Source organism: Phacochoerus africanus, chromosome 3 (genome assembly GCF_016906955.1).
Source record: "Phacochoerus africanus isolate WHEZ1 chromosome 3, ROS_Pafr_v1, whole genome shotgun sequence".
Taxonomy (NCBI): domain Eukaryota; kingdom Metazoa; phylum Chordata; class Mammalia; order Artiodactyla; family Suidae; genus Phacochoerus; species Phacochoerus africanus.
In genome coordinates, this window is record NC_062546.1 from 78754780 (window position 1) to 78778417 (window position 23638).

Here is a 23638-nt window from a genome sequence, read left to right on the forward strand (position 1 = left end):
TTATATTAATTTCTACCTTCTTACCACTATTCCAAACTTGAATAGCTTTTTATGAGCTACTTATAACAAGATGATTTCCATTTCAACAGGAAATAATAAAGGGGACACTTTTTCAGCTTTTTACTTGTTGCTTCATGCACTTTACCTGATTCTTGAGATCCAGCTTGGGACACGGTCGACCTCCATTGTATGGTTTTTCTTTCAGCCATTTGGATCGAATTCTTACTCCAATCCCACAAGATGAACTGCAAGACCCCCAACTGGACCAATCACTTAACTTGCAATCAAATGGGCAAGGGATGATGCATTCTTCTTGCATATAACCTGAAAGAAAAAAGATTGAAAAGAAGGGAGGAAAGTCTAATCAAAACGTACTGATCAAATTTACTTCTGTTTCCATGATCACAGCTTAGATTGCCTAACAATATTGCCTCAGGGGTTTCAATAAACAGACAAAAATGTTAAGACTGTCTCTACATTCCAAATGTGTGCCAGCTGTTTACTTCCTAGGCAATTCTGAGATTGAGGAAGCATGGAAAAGTACATAGTAAGTCCTGCTTTATGATAAGAAGAAATGAAGCAGCTCAGGGTTAATGATGGTACTATCTCTCCTGGCTGGACCTTGTGTCCTACAATTCTCAATCTGGGAACAGGGAGCATAATAGAGTCAATCTTAGTACCTGTCCTCTGCGAGGCTTTCACAAAGAAAGATTTTTGTTCTCCTGTTGCGACATATGTTTTTATAACATTTTCTTAGCCTCTTTGCTGAAAACTCCATCTTGTCCTTCCTTACTTTGTCCCATCTTCCTGCTTGAGAAACAGTCACGGTGATGGTGAATGACTTAAGCTTAAGAACAAAGACCTAAGGGCATGGGTTATTCACGGGGTCAGCGGAATGAGGACATAATACATTGGTCTAGGCATGCCAGACCTGTGCAGATTGGCACGCCATTTGCACAAGCATGATATGTCTTCTAAAGAATAAGAGAAAGAGAAACCTCATGGCCACGTGGTTTATGAGTGGTCGTTAGCAGAATATGCATTAGCAAAGAGAACCAAGGTGCAAACCTAGGCACATAGGGTTGCCAAAGCACAGCGAGGATTCTCTGAAATGCTATGCATAGATAGCTAACTCACATGCTAATAATTCTTAAATGCCTAAAGTTTAAAGTTTAACCATCTACCAGCTAAGTGACTTTTAAAATAATTAAAAAAAAACCCATATCCTGCACCTACAACCCCTTTTTCACTTGACATAATCCTCAATAGCACAATAAAAGCAGTGTGGTTTCTTGAGGCAGGGCTCTTGGTCCCTGAGACCTTGAGTCCCCCGGTTCCCACCTTTACTTAAGATAAATGTCTCTGTGTCTTGTTTTATGTTAACTTTTTTTTTTCCTTAAGTTCCATAGTACCCGTTCTTCAGCCCCATTCTGCTGAGCTGGTCTTGGCATTCTCCCTTCTGTGTAGTGTGATGTGAACTTCAGAGGGAGACAAAGGATGGACTATACATTAGAAAGAGCAGGATATTATCAAAAGAAATAAGGAGGAATGGTGAAAGATTACATATGAGATATTGGACTGGAATTAAGAGGAGTGGGTTGAAGTTGAAATATAGATGCAGAGGTTCTAACTTTACTAACTTACTCCTGTCCTTACCCCACCTCTTGCTACAGTCTTTCTCTGGATGTCCTCTCTTCTATCTATCTCTACTGACCACTACCAAATATGTATTTCCAACTCTGATCTCTCTACTAACTTCTATGCCATCAAGAGATTCACACTAATTGGCTGCCCAACAACTCACAAATTCAACATGCCTACAACTGAGGCCATCACTTTCCTCCTAAAACATTCTAATTCTCTTGTTTACCTCACTTTAATTAACTGCAGTATATCTGATTTCTGCACACTGGTATATGTGCCTATATAATCTCTTCCCTTTGAGTTTGGGCAAGGCCAGTGAATACAATAAAAGTCAGTCCCCTGATTAGGTTATGGTATGTGCCAAAAGGGAAAAGACTACAAAGATATTATTAACATGCCAAATTACTGATTTTGAGTTAATCCAAATGGAGATCATGGTGGGTGGGCCTGAGTTAATCAGGTGAAAATCATTTGGACCTTTCTGAGAGAAAGATATTTTTCCTACTGGCCTTGAAGAAGCAAACATGCTGTAATATGCCTATGGTGTGGCCACAGGGCAGGGGCCTACAAGCAGCCTCTAGGACCGGAGGGCAGCCCCTGGCTGTCAGCCAGCAAGAAAACAGCCCTATAGGTGCATGAAAATAAATTCTGTCAGTGATTCCAAGGAAGCTTGGAAGAAGAGGTTTCCCAGGTCACACTTCTGGTAAGACTTAAATCGTGGCTCGCCTCTTGATTGTAGGCTGGTGAGACTCTTAAGCAAAGAATATAGGGATACTATGGCTGTACTCCTAACCTATGGAAACAGTGAGATAATAAATGTTTTGAACTGCCTTATCTATGATAACTTGTATGCAGCAACTGAATAAATAAAAGATAATCCAAAATAGAAAAAATTCAGTTATCTTAGACTCTTCTCCATCATTCTACACATTATTTTATTTTATTTTATTTTATCTTATTTTATTTATATTTTTTAGGACTGTACCCACAGCATATGGAAGATCCCAGGCTAGGGCTCATATTGGAGCTGCAACTGCCAGCCTACACCACAGCCACAGCAATGCCAGATGTGAGCTGTGTCTGCAACCTACACCACAGCTCATAGCAATCCTGGATCCTTAACCCACTGAGTGGGGCCAGGGATCTAACCCATTGTCATTATGGATACTAGTCAGGTTTGTTACCATTGAGCCACAATGGGAACTCCCTCTACACATATATTAATTGGTGTGATAAGTTCTGGTGTTGAAGCATCATAAATATGTCCCCTACTTTATAATTCTTTTGCTACTCCTTGTTTCAAGATCATACTGCTTCTGGCCCAGAATCCTGAAATACACTCTCCACTAGTCTCCCTTTCTCCTAATCACTATCTTTTGGCACTAGTCAGTCTGAGGAAAGAGTTACTTTTCTAAAATACATAATAACTTGTTCTATTCCTTTTAAAGCCTTTACTGGTTCTACATTGACTTGAAAATAAAGGTTACAACCACTTTGCAGAAAATCTAAGTTTTTTTTAATAAGAGATTCTAAACAAAGGTTTTCAACTTTGGTGGTAAAATACGTTCCCTTTGCCCAGGATATACTGTGGACCAATTCAACTAAAATCTCAGAGAATGGGACTTAGGCATTCTAGTAGTTTTCAATGATCCTCAGGAATTTCTAATGTGTAATCAAGTCTGAGAACCACCTCCCAAACTTGCTTTCCTTTCTGCCCTTCCCTCTCCTATACCTTGAAATCTTTCCCCATAGACTATCTCACCTTCTCCAAAAATACTTATGCCTTTCCTCATGAACACACACTGCTCCTTCTCTAACCAGTTTAGTCTTTCTGGTTCATTATTTCAACTACTCTTTTGCTGGTAGAGTTGGCCCTCTGGGCCCACCATTCCTTCTGCCATGCCAGTCTGGCAAGTCTTCAGACCTAGATTAGCCCAGTCATTTTCCTAGTCTGTGCTTAATTCTGGACACCCAGCAGAGATTAAAAGAGTGCTAATGCCACACACTGCCTGCTGATTCTTCTGAGCTGTCTTCTCAATTCCACTCAACATTACGGCTTTTCCAAGACTTTGCCACCTATTTCAAAACTTTCAAAATCAAGTTCCCTTTCTAATTCTGACCAGTTTATAAAGTGAAATTTTGGCCTTGATAACTTTGAATAGCTCATTATCTAAAATTTGACCAGTAAATTCTATTTTACTTAAGAAAACTGGTTGATACAAAGATGACTTTTTTTCTGGTAGGTGTAATAAAATTTAGTATATAAGTATGCTATTATTTGAGTTTTAGGAATGTAGGAAAACTGTTAATGTAGATTATTTCAATACTGTATACTTTCTAATACAGCTGTATTTAGGTATCTGATTAGGTTGTGGGTCCAAATAAGATACTTGCAGTATCATAAGCATCATTTTATAATGGTGAACATTAGAGTGTGGGCTGATAGTTTTACATACGCAGTAAAGATATTCCTCTACCAGTATGGAGAATTTTCAAAACATTCTTTCAATGACCCAAAAGTTTAAGAAGAGATAATAATAATTTAAGTGCTTTCCAACTCTCTTCTTTCCCCCAAATAAAGAAATGAATAAGAACTATCACTTTCCTATGAATATAATTATATATATATTCCCATTTTTTTCCTTCTCTCTTCCTTTTACAATGGAAAAAGGAACCATTTCTTATATAAGGCACAATTTCACCACTTGTTATCTCTTCAAGCCTCCCTCTAACTGTACAGTTATATTTCTCTTACATTAATATTGGAATGATGTCACCTTCCCCAAATAACACTCACTGATGAAAGAATAAAAAAAGCCATCAGGAAGGATCTTTCTGTGTTTCAAAAAAGATTTCTCCATTTGAGATTGTTAAAGGACCAGTTCTCTATTGTTTAATATAGTTAAAATTCTACAATCCTTTCCAAGGAGCCTTGATGGTTAGTTCAGTATCAGGTACATAATAAATACTAATTATAGGATTAAATAGAGGCCAAAGGCATTACCTAGTTTTACAGAGAAACTGAGTCACAAAATGATTTCATTTGATATTGAATAAAAAAAGAACTCATGTAGAATTAACTTCCATGGTATAACAGCTTCAAATATGAAATTTTGGGAGGTTTCCATGACTTGCAAATATTTGAGTACCTACTTATATCCTATTTTAAAGCAAATTTTTAGTTAGATGGCCTCATATTGCTTTTTTATTTTCATTTTTTTTATTTTTATGGCCACGCCTGCAGCATATGGAAGTTCCCAGGTCAGGGATCAAATTGGAGCTGCAGCTGCTGGCCTATTCCACAGCCACAGTAATACCAGATCCAAGCCGTGCATGTGCAACCTACACTGCAGCTCGTGGCAACACCAGATCCTTAACTCACTGAGCGAGGCCAAGGATTAGACCCGCATTCTCAAAGAGACAATGTTGGGTCCTTAACCTGCTGAACCACAACAGGAACTCTAGAAAACCTTTTAATTCAATGAGATTTTAAATCATTTTCATCTATTCTTGCATATTGAATGATTTTAGAGAGCCTCTTAGCAATACTATTTTGCTTTTCTTTCCCCATGATAAGCCATAAATCCAGAGGATCTCTATGAAAGTCCAGATCATAAATTCAGTGAGTATAAAATAATTTTGAAATTCAGCAGGTCTATTGAAACAGTGACTTTTATCTTTCAGAAAAGTTATTTTCATGCTAGAGTATACCACAAAGGAAAGACCATAGTGAGAACTATTAATAATTGCATATCCTAATAGCTATCTCATAATTGAAAGAATTAGTTTTACCCACATACTTAATACTCACAGTTTTTGGCAGCTGAATGTGATCAAATGTTACTGCCTACAAGGTTAACCTGCCATAAGAGAATTCCAATTCCTGATGATGGAAACTTCACCAATGTTTGCAAAACTCATTTACATAAAATATATCATAGACTAGCTTCACTAACATTCATAAATCTAAATCCAATGGCTATGAAAGGAGGAGTTTTTCTACTGAAAATATTTCACACTATAATTTATATGCAGAATATGGTGTTTGGACCATCATATGACTTGGCCTGGGGATGCTTTCAGTTCTACTTCAGTTATCTGTATGCATATGAAATTAGGTATGAAGCAGTCATTATAGAATTATCAACAGAGAATACATCCAACACAGTGATTCTGTAAATCATATACATTGTACATAGTAGGGGTTTAAAAACTATCTTTTGATTTCCAAGGGGGGAAGTTTTGGGTTAATAGATGCAAACTATTACATTTAAAATGGATAGACAATAAGGGCCTACTATATAGCATAGGGAGCTATATCCAGTTTCCTGGGATAGACCATGACGGAAAAGTATATATATAAAAGAAAGTACATGTATATAATGTGTGTGTACGTGTGTATGCATATGAGTCCCTTTGTTGTATCACAGAAATGAACACATTGTAAATCAATTATAATTTTTAAAAAAAAATCCATTGATATTATAGAGAAAGATGAACTAAATAGAATCCACTAATAGAATCTCTATGTTATAACTGGAAGAATTTATTTAACGACTTACATTCAATAAGACTGAAGCCCAGGAACATGGGATGGCTTAAATCTATATTACTAGTCCCCAAATACTGCTCTTTAGGTTGGTGAAATAGATGTAGGTGAAAACAGATCTCTGAATAGAGTGATAAAACCACTTCCCAGGATATCACTTGCTGTGCATTTTTTTCCCTTGGGCATTCAAGTACAAACACCTCCCTTGCCCTCCCTATCCCCAACACCCCATAGGATCTTGATTTGGAGGATGTGAAAGAAGGAAATATGGATATTAAGCCTGAGAATAACCTAGATTAATTTACTCATATTTTCCAACTGTGTAAAGTGATGACAAACATCCTGCTAGACAGTGAACATTCTATTTATTAACACTGCTGAAATGATGAAAACAAAGTACCAAAAAATAAAAGAGGGAAAAGAAGGAGAAAACAAGGATTACCTCTTCTCTACTTCAAAATGAAGATCTGAAAAGACTTCATCTTCCCATTTTATGTTCTTGCCTCCTTTGTCAAAGGTTAATTGACCATAGGTGTCAGGGTTTATTTCTGGGTTCTCTATTCTGTTCCATTGGTCTGTCTGTCTGTTTTGGTACCAGTACCACACTGTTTTGATGACTGTGGCTTTGTTATATTGTTTGAAGTCTGGGAGAGTTATGCATCCTGCTTGGTTTTTGTTCTTCAGAATTTCTTGGGGAATTCTGGGTCTTTTGTGGTTCCATATAAATTTTTGGATTGTTTGTTCTAGTTCTGTGAAAAATGTCATGGGTAATTTGATAGGGATTGCATTGAATCTGTAGATTGCTTTGGGTAGTATAGCCATTCTTAAAATATGAATTTTTCCAACCCAGGAGCATGGAATATCTTCCCATTTCTTTACATCTTCTTTAATTTCCTTGATTAATGTTTATAGTTCTCAGGATATAAGTCCTTTACCTCCTTGGTCAGGTGTATTCCCAGGCATTTGATTTTTGGGGGTGCAATTTTAAAAGGTATTGTATTTTTGTATTTCTTTTCTAATATTTCATTGTTAGTATACAGAAATGTGACTGGTTTTTGAATGCTAAGCTTATATCCTGCTACTTTGCTGAATTTGATGATCAGTTCAGGTAGTTTTTGACTTGAGTCGTTAGGATGTTCTATGTATAGTATCATGTCATCTGCATACAATGACAGTTCTACCTCTTGTTTTCCTATTTGGATGCCTTTTATTTCTTTTGTTTGTCTGATTGCTGTGGCTAGGACTTTCAAAACTGTGCTGAATAATAGTGGTGAGAGTGGGCATCCTTGTCTGGTTCCAGATTTTAGTGGGAAGGCTTTCAGCTTTTCTTCATTGAGTATTATATTTGCTGTGGGTTTGTCATAAATGGTTTTATCATGAATGGATGTTGGACAGAGATTGGATTAGGAAGATGTGGTGTATACACACAATGGAATACTACGCAGCCATAAAAAACAACGAAATTATGCCATTTGCAGCAACATGGATGGAACTAGAGACTCTCATCCTGAGTGAAGTCAGTCAGAAAGAGAAAGACAAATACCATATGATATCACTTATATCTGGAATCTCATATATGGCACAAATGAACCTTTCCATATAAAAGAAAATCATGGACTTGTAGAATAGACTTATGGCTGCTAAAGGGGAGGGGAAAGGAGTGGGATGGATTGGGAGCTTGGGATTAATAGATGCAGATTACTGCTGTTGCAAGACATGTTTTTATAACATTTTCTTAGCCTCTTTGCTGAAAACTCCATCTTGTCCTTCCTTACTTTGTCCCATCTTCCTGCTTGAGAAACAGTCACGGTGATGGTAAATGACTTAAGCTTAAGAACAAAGACCTAAGGGCGTGGGTTAATTCATGGGGTCAGCTGAATGAGGACATAATACATTGGTCTAGGCATGCCAGACCTGTGCAGATTGGCACGCCATTTGCACAAGCATGATATGTCTTCTAAAGAATAAGAGAAAGAGAAACCTCATGGCCACGTGGTTTATAAGTGGTCGTTAGCAGAATATGCATTAGCAAAGAGAACCAAGGTGCAAACCTAGGCACATAGGGTTGCCAAAGCACAGTGAGGATTCTCTGAAATGCTGTGCATAGATAGCTAACTCAAATGCTAATAATTCTTAAATGCCTAAAGTTCAGAGTAAAAGTTTAACCATCTACAAGCTAAGTTCTTTTAAAATAATAAAAGAACTTATAAAATAATAATAAAAAAAAACATATCCTGTACCTACAACCCCCTTTTCACTTGACATAATCCTCAAGAGCACAATAAAAGCAGTATGGTTTCTTGAGGCAGGGCTCTTGGTCCCTGAGACCTTGAGTCCCCTGGTTCCCACCTTTACTTAAGATAAATATCTCTGTGTCTTGTTTTATGTTAACTTTTTTTCCTTAAGTTCCATAGCACCTGTTCTTCAGCCCCATCCTACTGAGCTTGTATCGGCATATTGCCTTTGGAATGGATTAGCAATGAGATCCTGCCGTGCAGCACTGAGAACTATGTCTAGTCACTTATGATGGAGAATGATAATGTGAGAAAAAATAATGTATACATGTATGTGTAACTGGGTCACCATGCTGTACAGTAGGAAAAAAAATAATGTATTGGGGAAATAAAAAAAAGAAAAAATGAAGATACGGGAGAACTTTGCGAATTAAAATTATATCATATCTTCATTTTTCAATATTTATAAAAATCCATTATTTTAATTGTATACATTTTAGTTCTACTATTTAACTAGTAAAATATACCATACTAAGATGTACCCCATTACTTAAGTCAGGGTGGTTTGAAGTAGGTATTTGTCCAGGAGAGGAGGGGAAAATATGGAGGCAGATGTTTTGACATGATTACAAGAAAGACTTTGAGAAATAAGATTAATACTTAGCCATTGTTCTCAAGGGAAATACTGATTGTTAAACATTTATTTAAAATCTCAACCATTAGCATGTGTATATGTTGTGCAAACTCAGTAAGGTTGCCAGCTTGCTTTAGTGAATTTACATTTTGGCCTGGGAATACTGCTCATGAACAGAAGTTATATTTTTTCAAAGAAAGAGTCTTTCAAAGATGGGCCCAACTTTGTTTAAGCTTCTAGGGGCCTGAGAGGGGAGAGTTGGAAAATACTTATCATTATCTCTTTTTAAAATTTCAAGTTATTAAAATAATATTTTTGAAAAGATTCCCTACTGATAGAAAAATAACTTTATTGCACATAAGAAAACTCATCACCACACTCTAATATTAACCATAATAAAATGATGGTTATGGTATTGAAAATAACAAAGTATCTTATTTGAACCCACAACCTAATCAGATACCTGAATACAGCTGAATTAGAAGTTACACAGTGTTCAAAGAATGACATTAATGAGAAAGTTTTCTAGCATCCATTAAAACTCAAGTATTTCATAGCATAATTTTGTAATAAATTTTATTACATTTACCAGGAAAAAAAAGTCATCTAAGTGTCAGCCAGTTTTCTTAATCAAAAAGTATAATTTACTGGTCAACGTTTAGATGATGAGCTATTCAAAGTTATTAAGGCCAAAATCGTCATTTTATATACTGGTCAGAATTAGAAAGGGAACTCGGGTCTAGACTTGACTGAGATACACAGCTCACTATTAAGTAGAAAAAAAGAATCATTATGATAATTCCAGAATGTTCTCATTAATGTTGGAGTGACAAAGTAGAAAAATCAACGTCGACCTTTGTGAACTAAAGTGTGGCTCTTGCCATCAGCCTCTACATGGATTAAATCATGAGCCACTGCAACTGCCAATGCATGGCAACCTGGAGCAGAGCTCAGGGTTAAAATCAGGAGAGAGGCCTTCTGTGCTCTGGGAAAATTGGAATAACAGGTCTTCAGCTAGTCAGATATTTTTAGGGGAAGATTTTATGTTCCCAATTCTTGCATCTCCTCATATCTAGAAAAACACTAAAAGCTTCCATGGTGACATCTGTTCCTTATGACCTTCAAGAGATCAGCAACAAACTTTTGTAACAGGTATGTATGGCTGCATGCACCTTCCTCTCACCTTTATCATATCCTGATATTCCCCCTTTCCTCTTTGGGTGGTATTTCAAGTGCCTGAAATACCACAGCCTGGGCTATAGTTAAGGATAAAACAAAGAATGTCGAGGTCATCTGTGAATGTAGTCACCTCCAAGGTTGAGAGCCCCTGAATCCAGCATGCTGTGAAAATTCAGGATGCTAGCCCTGATAGCTGAGGTGCATATCAAAGGAATGATTTCAGTGAGGCCAGGTCTCTTTTGTTACTTCAACCTGTCCCTTACTGCCGAAACTCCTATATAGCCTACCTCAGAGTGGTTTCTCAGGTCTACCTGAGATGCTGTCTCCTAGGCTAATTTTACCCCAAATAAAATTTGACTCTCAACTTTCAGGTTGTGCATTTTTTTATGTTGATACCTTAAAGAAATTCATATTTTGATAGAGAATAGTCCTTATAAATAAGAAAAAAAGAAATGTGGTATATAATCAACCACTTAAATTATATGATGTGAAAAATATATATAAGTTATTTAACAATTGTAAAAAATGAATTCTGGCTTTAATTTTATAATCATTTCATGTGAAAATATTTCTCATCAAAATTCTGTTTTTTTTTACTAGTTGCTCAGGTTTTTTTTACTAATTGCTCAGTCTGGCTCACTTACTATAACTAAATGTATCAATGTCAATTTAATCAAATTGTCAGAACACATAAAGAATTGGTCTTTTAAATTGAAGTGTCCCGATTTCACCTAGATGGTCTGCAAGTGTTCATACAGACAGAATTTGAGTATTAATAAACTCATGCCAGGTTTCTCTAGGCAGACAGGAGATGTTTTTCCCACAGAAGATGTTGAGGACATTAGAGAGTAATGGAACACTAGACACAGAACAATTTGAACTGTTCAATTAGGACTGGATGTACCAAAGCAATTTTTTATCATTACTACAAATAAATGCTGCTAAAATTAAAGTGACCGAATGCTTTAACCACATAATAAACTTGTCATTTAAAATACTTCAAAGACACAGATTGTTAACAAGCCAGTTACTACTGGGTAATTCTTAGAGCTATGGTTACAAGAGCTTGTATGAAGTCCACATCATCTTGCCCTGAGAAAATCTTGACTTAAATTACACCAGACATTCTCTACTTTACATTTCCTTTTGAAGAGCTGAAAGCTGATCTCGAGCATGTCTGAGTCAGTGCTGTTCTTTTCATGTTGTGAGTGCACCTATCCAGGTATTTTAGGTTTTGCTTCTGGACATATGGCATGATTACACTTCCCTGCCCCTGGAAGTTAGGTGTAATCTTGTTCCTTGCTTTAGCCAATGAAATGTGGGCAGAAGTGAAGTGTGACACTTCTAGGTGGAAGCGTCAAGATGTTCCCCATAGTGGCTGGTCCATCCTGGAGTGAAGAGCCCCAGCCAGTGCCAGATGGACATGGATACTGAACGATCTTAGTGGCTTTCAACCACTGAGATTTTGAAGTTGTCTGTTTCATTTGTTACCATATCATAACCCCTCTCACCCTACTGGATCAACCTTGGTATAAGAAAGCATATCTTTGGAGGATGAAATAAAAAGCCCCTCTGGAGCAAATATTTGGAGTACTTTGAGAATCTATATATAATGTCTGGAGAAAATAAGATTAAGTTTTATCGGCAGTTAGCACAGTCTGAATGACAGCACCTTTAATTGAGACTATGACTCTGCAAAAGTTGAGCCTTTAGAAATATATTTCAGGAAAATTTGTAATTTGTTATTTTAAAAAAGGACCAGCAATATGGATAATAAATCAAGGTCTGACCTTATGTGATCTGGAATAAAATATTAAATTTCAGTAGTTCAATTTCCTCATGGCAAAAATAAAAATGTAAAAATACTTGTCATTTTTATCTCCCTTTAATAATGTGAGGTCAAAAAATATAAGTGGGAATTTGTGGAAAAATTAACATTCAATAGAAGTGGCATACTAATATTTTACCACTACTAAAAGCTATATAGCAAAGTAAAAATGTTTTCCCCTTATCCTGTTTTCAATGCTAGTGACTGATAGAGAATATGATTCTGTGAAGTTGTTTCAGCAGAAAAATTATAGGGTAATAATTTTCAAATTTGGGTGTCATTTCTCACTCCAGACCATTTCCATGTAAATTAAAGGCTAGAATAACATTGACAAAATGAGTGATTCTGTACTGGATCAATAAATCAATAATTGCTTGAGTCCATTGCTGGCTTTCCAAGTCTGCTGCCATCAGCCAAGGGCAACCACTCATTATCTCTCATCTGGACAATTATAGTCACGCCTTCACTGGATTCCAGGCCTCCAATATCTTCTAACCCATGCCATGTCTGACCAGCTGCCATATTAATGGTCCAAAAGCATAATTTTAAATAGATCATGGCCTAACTTAAAAGAAATATTCTCTCAAGCATGGCAGAATTTTGATAAAGGATAGACATGAAGAAGGCAATCTAGGCAGGAGAGAGGCCGCAAATTAAATTAAGAAGATGAGCATGAATCCCAAAGGTTCTCAAGTCAACAGAGGAATCTTCTGTATAGCAATCTGAGATTGGGGAGAAGTATAAAATTGGCTGCAGGTGGAGCCACATTCGGGGGTCATGCTGGAGGGCTTAGAAAGTTAAGAATTCAGATAATTAATTCAGGCGTGCTATTGTGGAGAAAAGACAGCATAAGAATAGGGCACTTTCTCAAGAGATGATTAGAAAATTCCTAAGTTAAGTAACAAATAGCTATGTCTTAGTCTAAAGAAACACTAACTGTAATAGATAGAATTACTGTGATATATATTACTAAATATATGTTATTATATATTGGCAAAGAATAATATAATAAAACATGAAAGAGTATTACTTATAATTAACTACATCTGACATGAACAAAGGTTAATCCACTGGGTACATAAAACCTACTACTCAAAAGACCAATGAACCAGCTCTTTAAATAGCAGTTTCATTTCCCAACTGTTAAGATGAGTTTAACATAACTAATTCTAACAATCAGCCATGGCCAGTTCACAAGTAGATAGATGCTTCTAAGTATTCCATGCAATTCAGAAATATACGAGCCTGGAAAGAAAGTGTTTGTCCTTTTGCTTCATTTCAGAGGTCCCCAAAGGAAACTCTGACCTGAATCCAGGCATTATATTGTGCCAGGATATTGGATTTATTTATTATCTACCTGCTTATTTATTTTCTTGTTTATATGTTTATTTTGAGGCCAAAAGTTCAACACTGGAGGATTTCATATGAAAATAAAAATTTCTGGCTTCTCTTGAAAACGTGGAGGATATGAGAACACCAGAGTCCTCATGTCAGCCTGGTAAATTACCTGGAACCAAGCAGCCAGGCCTCTTCAGATTAAACATGTATTTTCCATCTTCTGAAGTCTCTTGGATTATGATCTACATTTCTAAGGATTTCACCCCCAACTAAATAAAGCAAAGGGAAAACTCAACTCATAATTCCAGTATGAAAAGAGATGAAGTGGAGGCTGCTTGTACTGTAGGAAAAAGTGGAGGATACTGATCCTGGCCAGTCAGGGATCACCCTTATTTATCACATGAAGGGATCCATGAGGCATCCATCCAGAAGGCTTCACTTTGGAAGAGGCACATATAAGAGAGAGTCCCTGAAGTTTAAGCATCATTGGGTAGGTTGAGTTCTATTGCCATCAGTAACCTGCCTATTACTAACACCTGCATTTAAACATAATTGCTAACGGTGCACATAAGAAACATCACAAAATACCTCCAACAGCATGAATACTGAGACTGAGGTAGATGAGGGCATTCAGAACCAACATCCTCCAAGCCCTGTAGCACAGGACAAAGCTCATCAAGTAATAATTTGCACTTGGAACAAACTTTAGGATGAAATTCCACTTATTTTTCATTTGCTGGAAGGTCGGGTCATCCAGACAATGATTTGTATTCATGAACAATGAAACAAGTTGTTACTATAAATTCTAAATCATGGATTGCAAGATGAAGAAAATTTACCTACCCAAGTTTGCTTTTCCAAAGAACTATATCTTTCTCTGAGCTATTGCAGGAATCAATGTATTGGAATGAATTCACAGTACATTAACTCCTTGTGAGCTACTGTGAAAAAAAGCCTTTGAAACATCGCTAAGGTATAAAATTAAATATGACTCCCAGCCTTGATTTATACCACATCTGATAATGGTGAATTTGTTTCACTTACTAATAAATTTGTTTCCTAATAGATTGTGCATCAGCCAATCCAGAGATTCACATTTATGCTTCTCTTGGCTTCTATAGACAGATAGCTTATGATTTTATTTAATTAGATTTAATGAAATAAGTACTAAATGAAAAAAAAAGAAGATGCAGGAGGAAGGTGAGGTATTTCATTTTATTTTTCTCTAAGAAAACTTAAACAGTCAACAGTTACATTACTAGCATCAAGGAACTATGGATAATTCCAATTCATAAAAAGAGGGGGTCTTTTAAATCAGGAAAAAGTCACAAGAGTGATCAGAAAGATGTCTCAGAAGAAAAAAAGCAACAGAAAAAGAGAGTCCACTCATTTCCTGGGATCACTGTAACAAACTGCCACAAACTCAGTGGCTTCAAATAGCAACAAGTATTCTCTCATAGTTTCAGAGGCTGCAAGTCTGAAATGAAGGCATTGGTAAGGCTGTGCTCCCTCCAAAGTCTATGGAAGATAATCCTTCCTTCCCCTTCCACTGGCTCCTGACATTCCTTGGCTTGTAGGAACACACCTCCAAATGCTGCCTTCACCACACAAGGATGTCTTCCTGGTGTATCTGGGCCTTATATCTCCCTCTCCTTTCTCTTAAGGGGACACCAGTTGTTGAATTTAGAGCCCACCCTAACTTAATTCTATCTGCAAATACCTTATTTGCAAATAAGGTCACATTCACAGGTACCAGAGACACAAATCCAATCTACTAAAAAGAGAAATGAAGACTCCGATAAGGAAGACAACATAACATATGGATGAGAATTTGGCCTTTGATAACCACACTAACTAGGCCTATACCCAATTTTATCAAGAGCTACCTAAATCCTCTAAACTTCAATATTTTCATCCTTAACAAAAGTTGGCTGACTATGGCTTTCTACTCAGATCCAGCCTTTGCCTCTTTTTGTAAATACGGTTTTGTTGGAATAGTGTTGCACCATTAAAGTGTTGTAAATGACCTCTTTTCCACTGCAAGAGCAACCTCTGATTTACAAAATGGGAATAGCAATAGCACCCACTGCATAAATTATTTTGAGGATCAAATGAGCGTACCAAACAGTGCTGAGGAGACAATGAGCACTCAGGTCAGTCAGCTGTTTCTATTAGGTAGGCACAGTGCCATGGTGTATAATGGCATGGGCTTAAAAATAAGAAAGAGCTAATTTCAAAGTCAACCAGGGCACTTATTAATAGTGGTATTAATTTGTGGCTGTCATGAAACCCCTTCAAGCTTCAACTTCTTCATCTGCAAAATGGAGGTAATTATTATGGCTCTTTCAAAGAACTGCTCTGTGCATTAGAGGGTCTGGAACAAGGGACTGGCCATTGTGGCAACCATTTGTGGTTTTGCTTTTTTTTCTCTCTTTAGGGTCACACCTGAGGCATAGAGAAGTTCCCAGGCTAGGAGATCTGAGCTGCATCTGTGACCTACACCACAGCTATGGCAACACCAGATCCTTAACTCACTGAGCAAGGGCAGGGATTGAACTAGCATTCTCATAGACAACAGTGAGATTTGTTTCTGCTGTGCCACAATGGTAATTCCCTGCTACCATTCTTATCTGCCAGTAAAGTAGGTATAACATCATCTCAGTGCATGAAATGTGGATGGAGGTAGAAAGATAGTCCAGTTTGAGAAATCCTATATAGGAAAAGATCTAACATTGTGAGTCTTCAAAGGAATGCTGCTATCACATCAAGGCTCATACATCTATGGCACAGATGGATTGAGAGAGTGTTCATGTGAATGTTTGTCCTATTGACCACATAAATAGGACTGGTAATGATTAGCTTGTGGTACATGACAGCTAATAGTTTCATGCTAATTAAAACGGGCATATTTAAACTATTGAACAAACAAAGCTTGAAGACCACTAAAGACTGAGATGATGATTTAAGACCTTAAAGAAAAACACATTGCACTCATGATCAGCCCTAGTCCTAACCTATCATGTTCCTCTTCCTGAGTTTCCCAAGCTCTCTGAAATGGCTTAGAGGGACTTCCATAATCTCCTGTGCTTCCAGGTCTCTCTGTTATAAAACTCGGTACCTTTATAAGGCTCAACATGTAGTAGTATTTTTTAAAGTGGAGATAGAATTCAGGAAGCACTGAAGACAGCTTCTTTTGTTTTATCTCATGCTCTGTGCAACCATCTCAGCTTTATAGGGGTGTCTTTATAATCAACATCATCATAGAACCTGAGGCTATAGTTATTTATATTTAGAGTGTAGCTCTGGTCCAGGAAAGTGCTAAAGTATTCCATGTGGAGTTAAAACATACTACTCATTCTTCCAGTGTCCCAGAAGATGACTCAGAAAATGAGATGGGATAAAATCTTTAACTCTCGTCATTTAAGAGAACTGAGATAGTACCAACTAAGGTATTTTAAGGTATGAATTTTTGTTTTGGAACAGCTGGAAGCAGTCAGGTGGAACTTATCCACACCTAGATCATGCAAAAATGTAGGGGCACAATATATAGACCACAGAGCTAAAAGTTTGGCTCTAACTTTTGTGCCATATATGAGACCCAAAATCTGAAGGCTGTCAACAGTTCAGTTCTAAATGTACAGGTACAGAATTGAAAGCAAAGAAAGAGTTGGAGGAAGAAAACATTCTCAGCATTTAAAGGCTTTCAACTACTATCATTTTGGTATACTCCTTATTTTGTTAATGCTCTTATTTTTAGTGGGTTTTTTTTTGTAAATTATATTTAATACTATCTTATTAGCTACATGACGATCATACTATATAGCACAAGGTACCATAACAGGGATATTCATATCATTACTTGACTGGCCAAGACTGGAATGAAGCCCAGATAATTTATCACTGCTGGAAAATAAATAGAAAATTATAAACATGTGTAAAATATATAACGCTGTTCAGTGCCCCCAAAGGAGTAAAAACCTATATACCAAAGAATAAACAGAGGCAGTTAGTATATTCATTAAATGACATTTTTGGGAGTTCACACCATGGCACAGTGGATTAAGAATCTGACTGCAGTGGCTTGGGCCACTGTGGAGGCACAGGTTAAGTCCCTGGCCCAGAAACTTCCATATGCCATGGGTGTACCCATAATATTAAAAAAAAAAAAAGAGAGAGACACACACATATGCACACACTCATACACACACACTCTGGAACCAGACTGCATGGATGAGAAAACTATCTCTGACATTCCCAGTGGAGCAAGCTTATGTAGATTTCTTAAACTCGCTATTCCTTGAATTCCTTATTTGTAATATGGTAACAAAACTAATACCTAGTTTAAACTGTTGATATAAGAATAAAATGAGTTAATAGAGAGATAACACTTAGAGACAGGTATAGCCCATTGTAAATGTTCAATAAATGTTAACTATCATTATTTATCAAGAAAGAACTAACAAATAGCACTTCCATATGATTCAGCAATCCCACTACTGGGTGTATATATATTTAAAGGAAACTAAATCAATATATCAAAAAGATATCTACACTCCCATGTTCATTGCAGTATTTTTCGCAATAGCCGATATATGAGAACAATATACTGTCTGTTGATGGATGAATGGACAAAGAAAATGGAATAGAATGGAATATCACTCATCTTTTGTGATATTCACCATTTGTGACAAGATAGATGAACTTGGAAGACAAGCTAAGTGAAATAAGCTAGACACAGAAAGAAAATTACTGCATGACTTACCTGTATGTGGAATTTAAAATAGTTGAACTCATAAAAACATAAAGTAGATTGATGGTTGCCAGAGGTTGGAGGGTATGGGCAATGGGGAGATGCTGGTCAAAGGGTACAAAGTTTATCTTGTATAAGATGAATAAGATTTGAAGATCTAATCAACAGCATGGTGACTATAGTTAACAATACTGTATTAGATACTTGAAATTTGCTAAGAGGGCAGACTTCAACTGTTCTTACCATGCAGACAAGAAATGGCAACTAAATGGTGACATATACATTAACTAGCTTGATTGTGGGGAGTATTTCACAAGTTACATGTATATAAAAACATCAGGTTAGAACCCTAAATATATACAACTCTTATTTGTCAATTATACTCCAATGAATATGAAAAATTAAATTGGATATTTACCACAAATGTAAGTTAAAGCACAAGCTAAATAATTCTATTTATACTTCAGGAATACACAGACTTTAATATAAACAGATGCAGAGAGGATTGGAAGGTTATAAATAAGATATGAGGGAAGCTAATAGGGTTGGAGATACAAAGTGATGGGGAAATTATGAAACTAAATTAAAAATAAAAGAAGGATGTGCATGGACTGAAGATGAGAGCAAGCAGCAACTCATCACATCCTCTCTCCAGGAATTTTAAGTGAGAGTCATAGAGAAGTTGGTAGAGACGGAGGAGGGAGGGGAAGGCTAGGCTATGAAGGAAGACTCAGGAGACCAAGGACACAGTGGTAGGAATTGGAGTCATTCCGCGGCGAGCAGGAGCAAAGGGCAGGACCAGGGACCACTGTGTGCTTCCTTCTGAGATGAAGAAAGTTCTCTTTGCTCCCTTAGCTCCCCATGTATGCAGCAGCCAGCCCGAATACCTGAGGTTACTTCAGTTTGTCCTTACTCTTTGAAATTAAAAATAGCCTAATAATATGTCTGTTTGATTGGGCACTCTACAGAGAAAGTTTCCCTAGGACATACATGATAAAGTGCTTTAGTTCAACTTGTGACATAAGGAACTATTATAATGACCTTCAAGATAACTGCTGTTATCTTGGTCCTGCTCAAAGCCCTGCAGTGAACATTTGGCAAAAGCAATGGGAAAAACAGTGTGTTTAAGATCCCTGTGCATGGTGACCCATCCTTCCACTGCTTTATATCATATCAAGAGTTTGAAAAGATTTTAAATATTTTAATTTCTTCCATGTGATATTATACTAAGGGTGAGCTGTGTGGGCTCTGAGATTATATTCCTGTTAAACAGATATTATAAATAACAAAGGCAAACCCCTTGGCAGAGTGACTGACAATCAACATACACTCAAAAAGCTAATATCTGGCCCCTCACATTCCATAAGTATGGTTCATAGTATTCAAAAAAAAACTTGTCAAAACTTGTAACATTAATTGTTGCTACTTACATAGATAATATAAATGGAAAGGAGTGTAACTGAAGAGAAATCTGGAACAAAGCTCCTGGGATTTAACAGCCTGAGATATGACAATAAGGAATGTGGGGGGATATGGACAGTATTAATAGTTTTTTGTTTTTTCCCCTAGAAGAACCCTTTGGGAAAAAGAAAAAAGGACATAGAAAGTAAAGTGCAGATAGTATTGAAAATTACAGTATTTTAGGCTATGAAATACAGTAGACCTCTTGGCAAACAATTTCTAAGAAGAGAATCAAAAAATTGTGTCTTGCAACTGACAGAAACCATAGAGATTTAAGCCAGATTTGAAGAAGAGGAAAGACAAATGGAAAGAAAAATGTATTAAACTGAGAATAAGACTAGTATCAAGAGTAGAGGAGACCAAGTTCTTGCAAAGAAAATAGTAGAGTAGGAACTGAAGAACAATAATCATAGCCACCATTGTCTCTAGATCAACATAGGGAATATGGAAAATAAACACAGTCAAATTAAGACTCGGGTTAAATCAGGGTAGGAAATAAATTCTACAGTTACATCTTCACATTGTCATGCCTCCTTCCAAATAGTGTCACTACTGAAAGGAACAATGAGCTGTTAGGAGACCAAATCTCATTGGATGCTGTACAACTTGGCCTGGGCTTCAAGCCATTGAGACATCATCTTGGCCCAGGAGGTGTAGGGCTAGTAAGAGGGAAAAGAGCCATAAGATGTTGACACACATCTATGGCAGTGCTCAATTCTCACAAAAATCCATATACATACCACTAAAGAATATGTGGATACTGATGATACTGGGCATCAAAATGAACTCAATGAGATCCATTTGGGGAAAGTGATCTAATTTATTTTTTTTTTGATGGATTTGCTACACTGGTAGAGGAAAAAGAAGAGGATGCTAGAGGTTGAAGGAAATGTTAATAAAAAAATCTCTTCTTATTCCCTCATAAACAATTATAAGGAGCTAGAGGAATTTTTGTGGTTACTCAAACAATGTTGATTAGTGGATCAGAGAGATCCTGAGGTATGTCTCCCTGAAGCTGAAGGGAGAGGGGGGAATTCTTGGTTCTGCTTTGCTTGACATTTTGATTAACAACTTAGATAAAGACAGATGGTATGCTTATCAAATTGGGGGATGGTAGAGAGTTATAGCTAATATGTTGGATGTCAGACTCAAAATTTAGAGAGCTTAACAAGCTGGAATAATGAGCTCCAGCTAAGAATATGAAAGGCAGCACAGGGAGAAGCACCATGTGGCATTATGGTATCCAACAGGAAACTGAACATATACATTCACAATGGGGGTTCAAAAAACTTTACAGCCATTTCTAAAAAAGCAGACTTCAGGATTTTTTTAAAATGCAAGTTGAAAATGCACCAGCAGTTACTATACACATTAAATTATGCACAATGTAAACTTCATCTGCCAAGAAGTATTTGAGATGGCTTACAAAACAAAACCTGCACAAAGGTGCTATTAAAATGGTCCAGAAAAAAGTAAAAAAAAATATGATGCAAGAATGGGAATACTATAAACCTATTTATTCAGAAGACTTTATTTGAGCATCTCCTCTGGCTGAAAGAATGTTTTTTGCCCACTACACATTTATCCATCGCCTTTTAAATCCTATTTTCTCCTTAGAGCAGCCTTCTCTGGCTCCCCAGTTAAAATGATGTTCCCTTTTACTCTTCTTTCCTAGTACCCCAATCAAGTCTGTCATAGCACTTAGGATAAAATGAATGTATATAATCCATGTATACATTTTCTTAACATATCTCTCCATGACTGGACTGCAAGCCCCATGAAGGCAATGACCATGTGTTTTGTCTAACACTATAGCCAAGGTTTGGCATGGACTTTACACATAGTAGAGTTCAATAAACATGTCCAGAATGAATTAATAGGTAAGAATTAGGAGCTAAGAATTTGAAGGAGAAAAAGGCATGTAAAGCGGTTATATTTAATATAAACCATGTTCTCCATGAATGTATGATCACATTTCTGTGAAAATACAGAGCTGGTCTAGTGAAGTTGGGGGAAAAGGCTTTTTGAAGAAAATAACTTGACTTCCAGCTCAAAAGATGAGGAGGAGTTCACTTTAAAAAGACAAAGACACAAAACAAAGAAGATGGGCAAAGGAATAAAGTCATACAAGGACAGAAGGTGCGTGGGGAATGGTGGGAGGAAGTCCAACATGGACACAGCATATGATACATGACACGTGGGGTTGGAAGTGACACTGGGACGTCTTGTTCCCTAACTATCATTGAAGCGCCTATTGCCAAATGGAAACATATTGGAGAAAAATGAGCATGACGGTGAAGGAACTAGTAATTTCATATGAGTCAGAGTACAAAATACTCTGGATATTTAACCTGGAAAATAAAATACATATATATTTATCAATATAATGACCATTGCATATATTTTCAGATTTCTGAAATGCTCTTAGATAGACAATACTTTAGATCTATTTTTTTAATCAAATAAATTAATTTGGAACCAATGAGTGAAAGGAGTTAGATTTAGATTAAAAAAATAAAGATCTTTCACATTTTAACGCTATTCAGCCGACTGTCGTAAAACTTGTAGTCACTGGGAGGTTTAAGCAGCAGGTGGATCACTCTTCCACTACCATCTAAATTAAAAATATCAATTAGAGTTCTGAAGTCATCTCTTCTAATTGTCAACATCATTCATACCCCCTAACTTGCCACCTCCAAGTTATTCTGGAGTTTATATTCCAAATCTGTAATTACAGAAATTTCTCTCTTAATTTCAAATATTTTCAATTGTGTGTGTTTAACATATCTAATAATTGCTTTGTTCAGCTCTCAAACTACCCAAAACTGAGGTCTCCATTTTCTACATTCAAGCTTGTACCTTATTCTTGTTAATGTCATCATCCATCATTGACCCCGTTTTCAAAACTAGTCCCAGTTCTGTCCTGTTTCTCCATCTTTTATTAGTGTTATCCCTCCATCTTTTATTAGTATTATCCCTCCTGACTTACAAATACTGTCTCATCCCCATGGACTCTGCCTTTTTTCATCCTCACAGGGGCCCTTGAAACTCTCTTCTGATGATTTCTCTTCCTTTAATGTTGTTCTTACTGAATCCAATCTCAAGCCTGAAGCCAGAAATGTCTTGCTAAAATAAACACAGCCCTCATTACAACTCTACTTTCTAAAAGCAGCAATGTCTTCACAGTCTGAGATTTGAAGAGTCGGGGGAGAGAGAAAGACAGAGTTAGGACAAGGACTTCTGGGTACCTCATACCCTCTGCCAGTCTTATCGATGAGATAGCCTGTAGGGAACATCTACTTTTTGAAAACAGTTATATCTTTAAATTTCTATTTTCTCTATTTTATATATATTTACATATATACACACACACATATATATTATATACGTGTGTAGTTGATTTGCATGCTGTGTTAGTTTCAGGTATGCAGAACAGTGATTCAGTTACATCTGTATCTACGTGTGTGTGTGTGTGTATATATATATATATATATATATATATATATATATGCTTTTTCATATTCTTTTCCCTTATAGGTTATACAAAATATTGAGTATAGATCCCTGTGCTATACAATAGGTGCTTGTTGGTTATTTATTTTATATACAGTAGGGTATATATATATATATGTAGGTATGTGTGTGTGTGTATATAAATGTGTATGTGTGTAAATATATATACACATATCTCCTAGTTTATCCCTTCCACCACCCACCCCTGGCTTTCCCTTTTGGTCACCATAAGTTTGTTTTCTATGTCTATGAGTCTCTTTCTCTTTTGTAAATAAGTTCATTTGTATAAAATAAAAAATAAACAAATGGGACTTAATTAAACTTAAAAGCATTTGTACAGCAAAATAAACTACAAAGAAAAAAAAGACAACTTATAGAATGGGACAAAATATTTGCGGGTGGTGCAACTCACAAGGGACTAACTTCCAAAATACATAAATACTTCATAGACCTCAATATCAAAAAACCAAACAACCCAATCAAAAATAGGAAGAGTTAAATAGACATT

At 36.5% G+C, this 23638-nt stretch overlaps 1 protein-coding gene across 1 annotated transcript in view; it reads right to left on the bottom strand.

The window, feature by feature from the left end:
* THSD7B (thrombospondin type 1 domain containing 7B) overlaps nt 1-23638 on the bottom strand; it is an 832155-nt gene that overhangs the window by 232118 nt on the left and 576399 nt on the right. The window contains exon 14 of the mRNA XM_047772023.1: nt 146-324. Coding sequence (XP_047627979.1) covers nt 146-324 — 179 coding nt within the window. The remainder of the gene's footprint in view (nt 1-145; nt 325-23638) is intronic.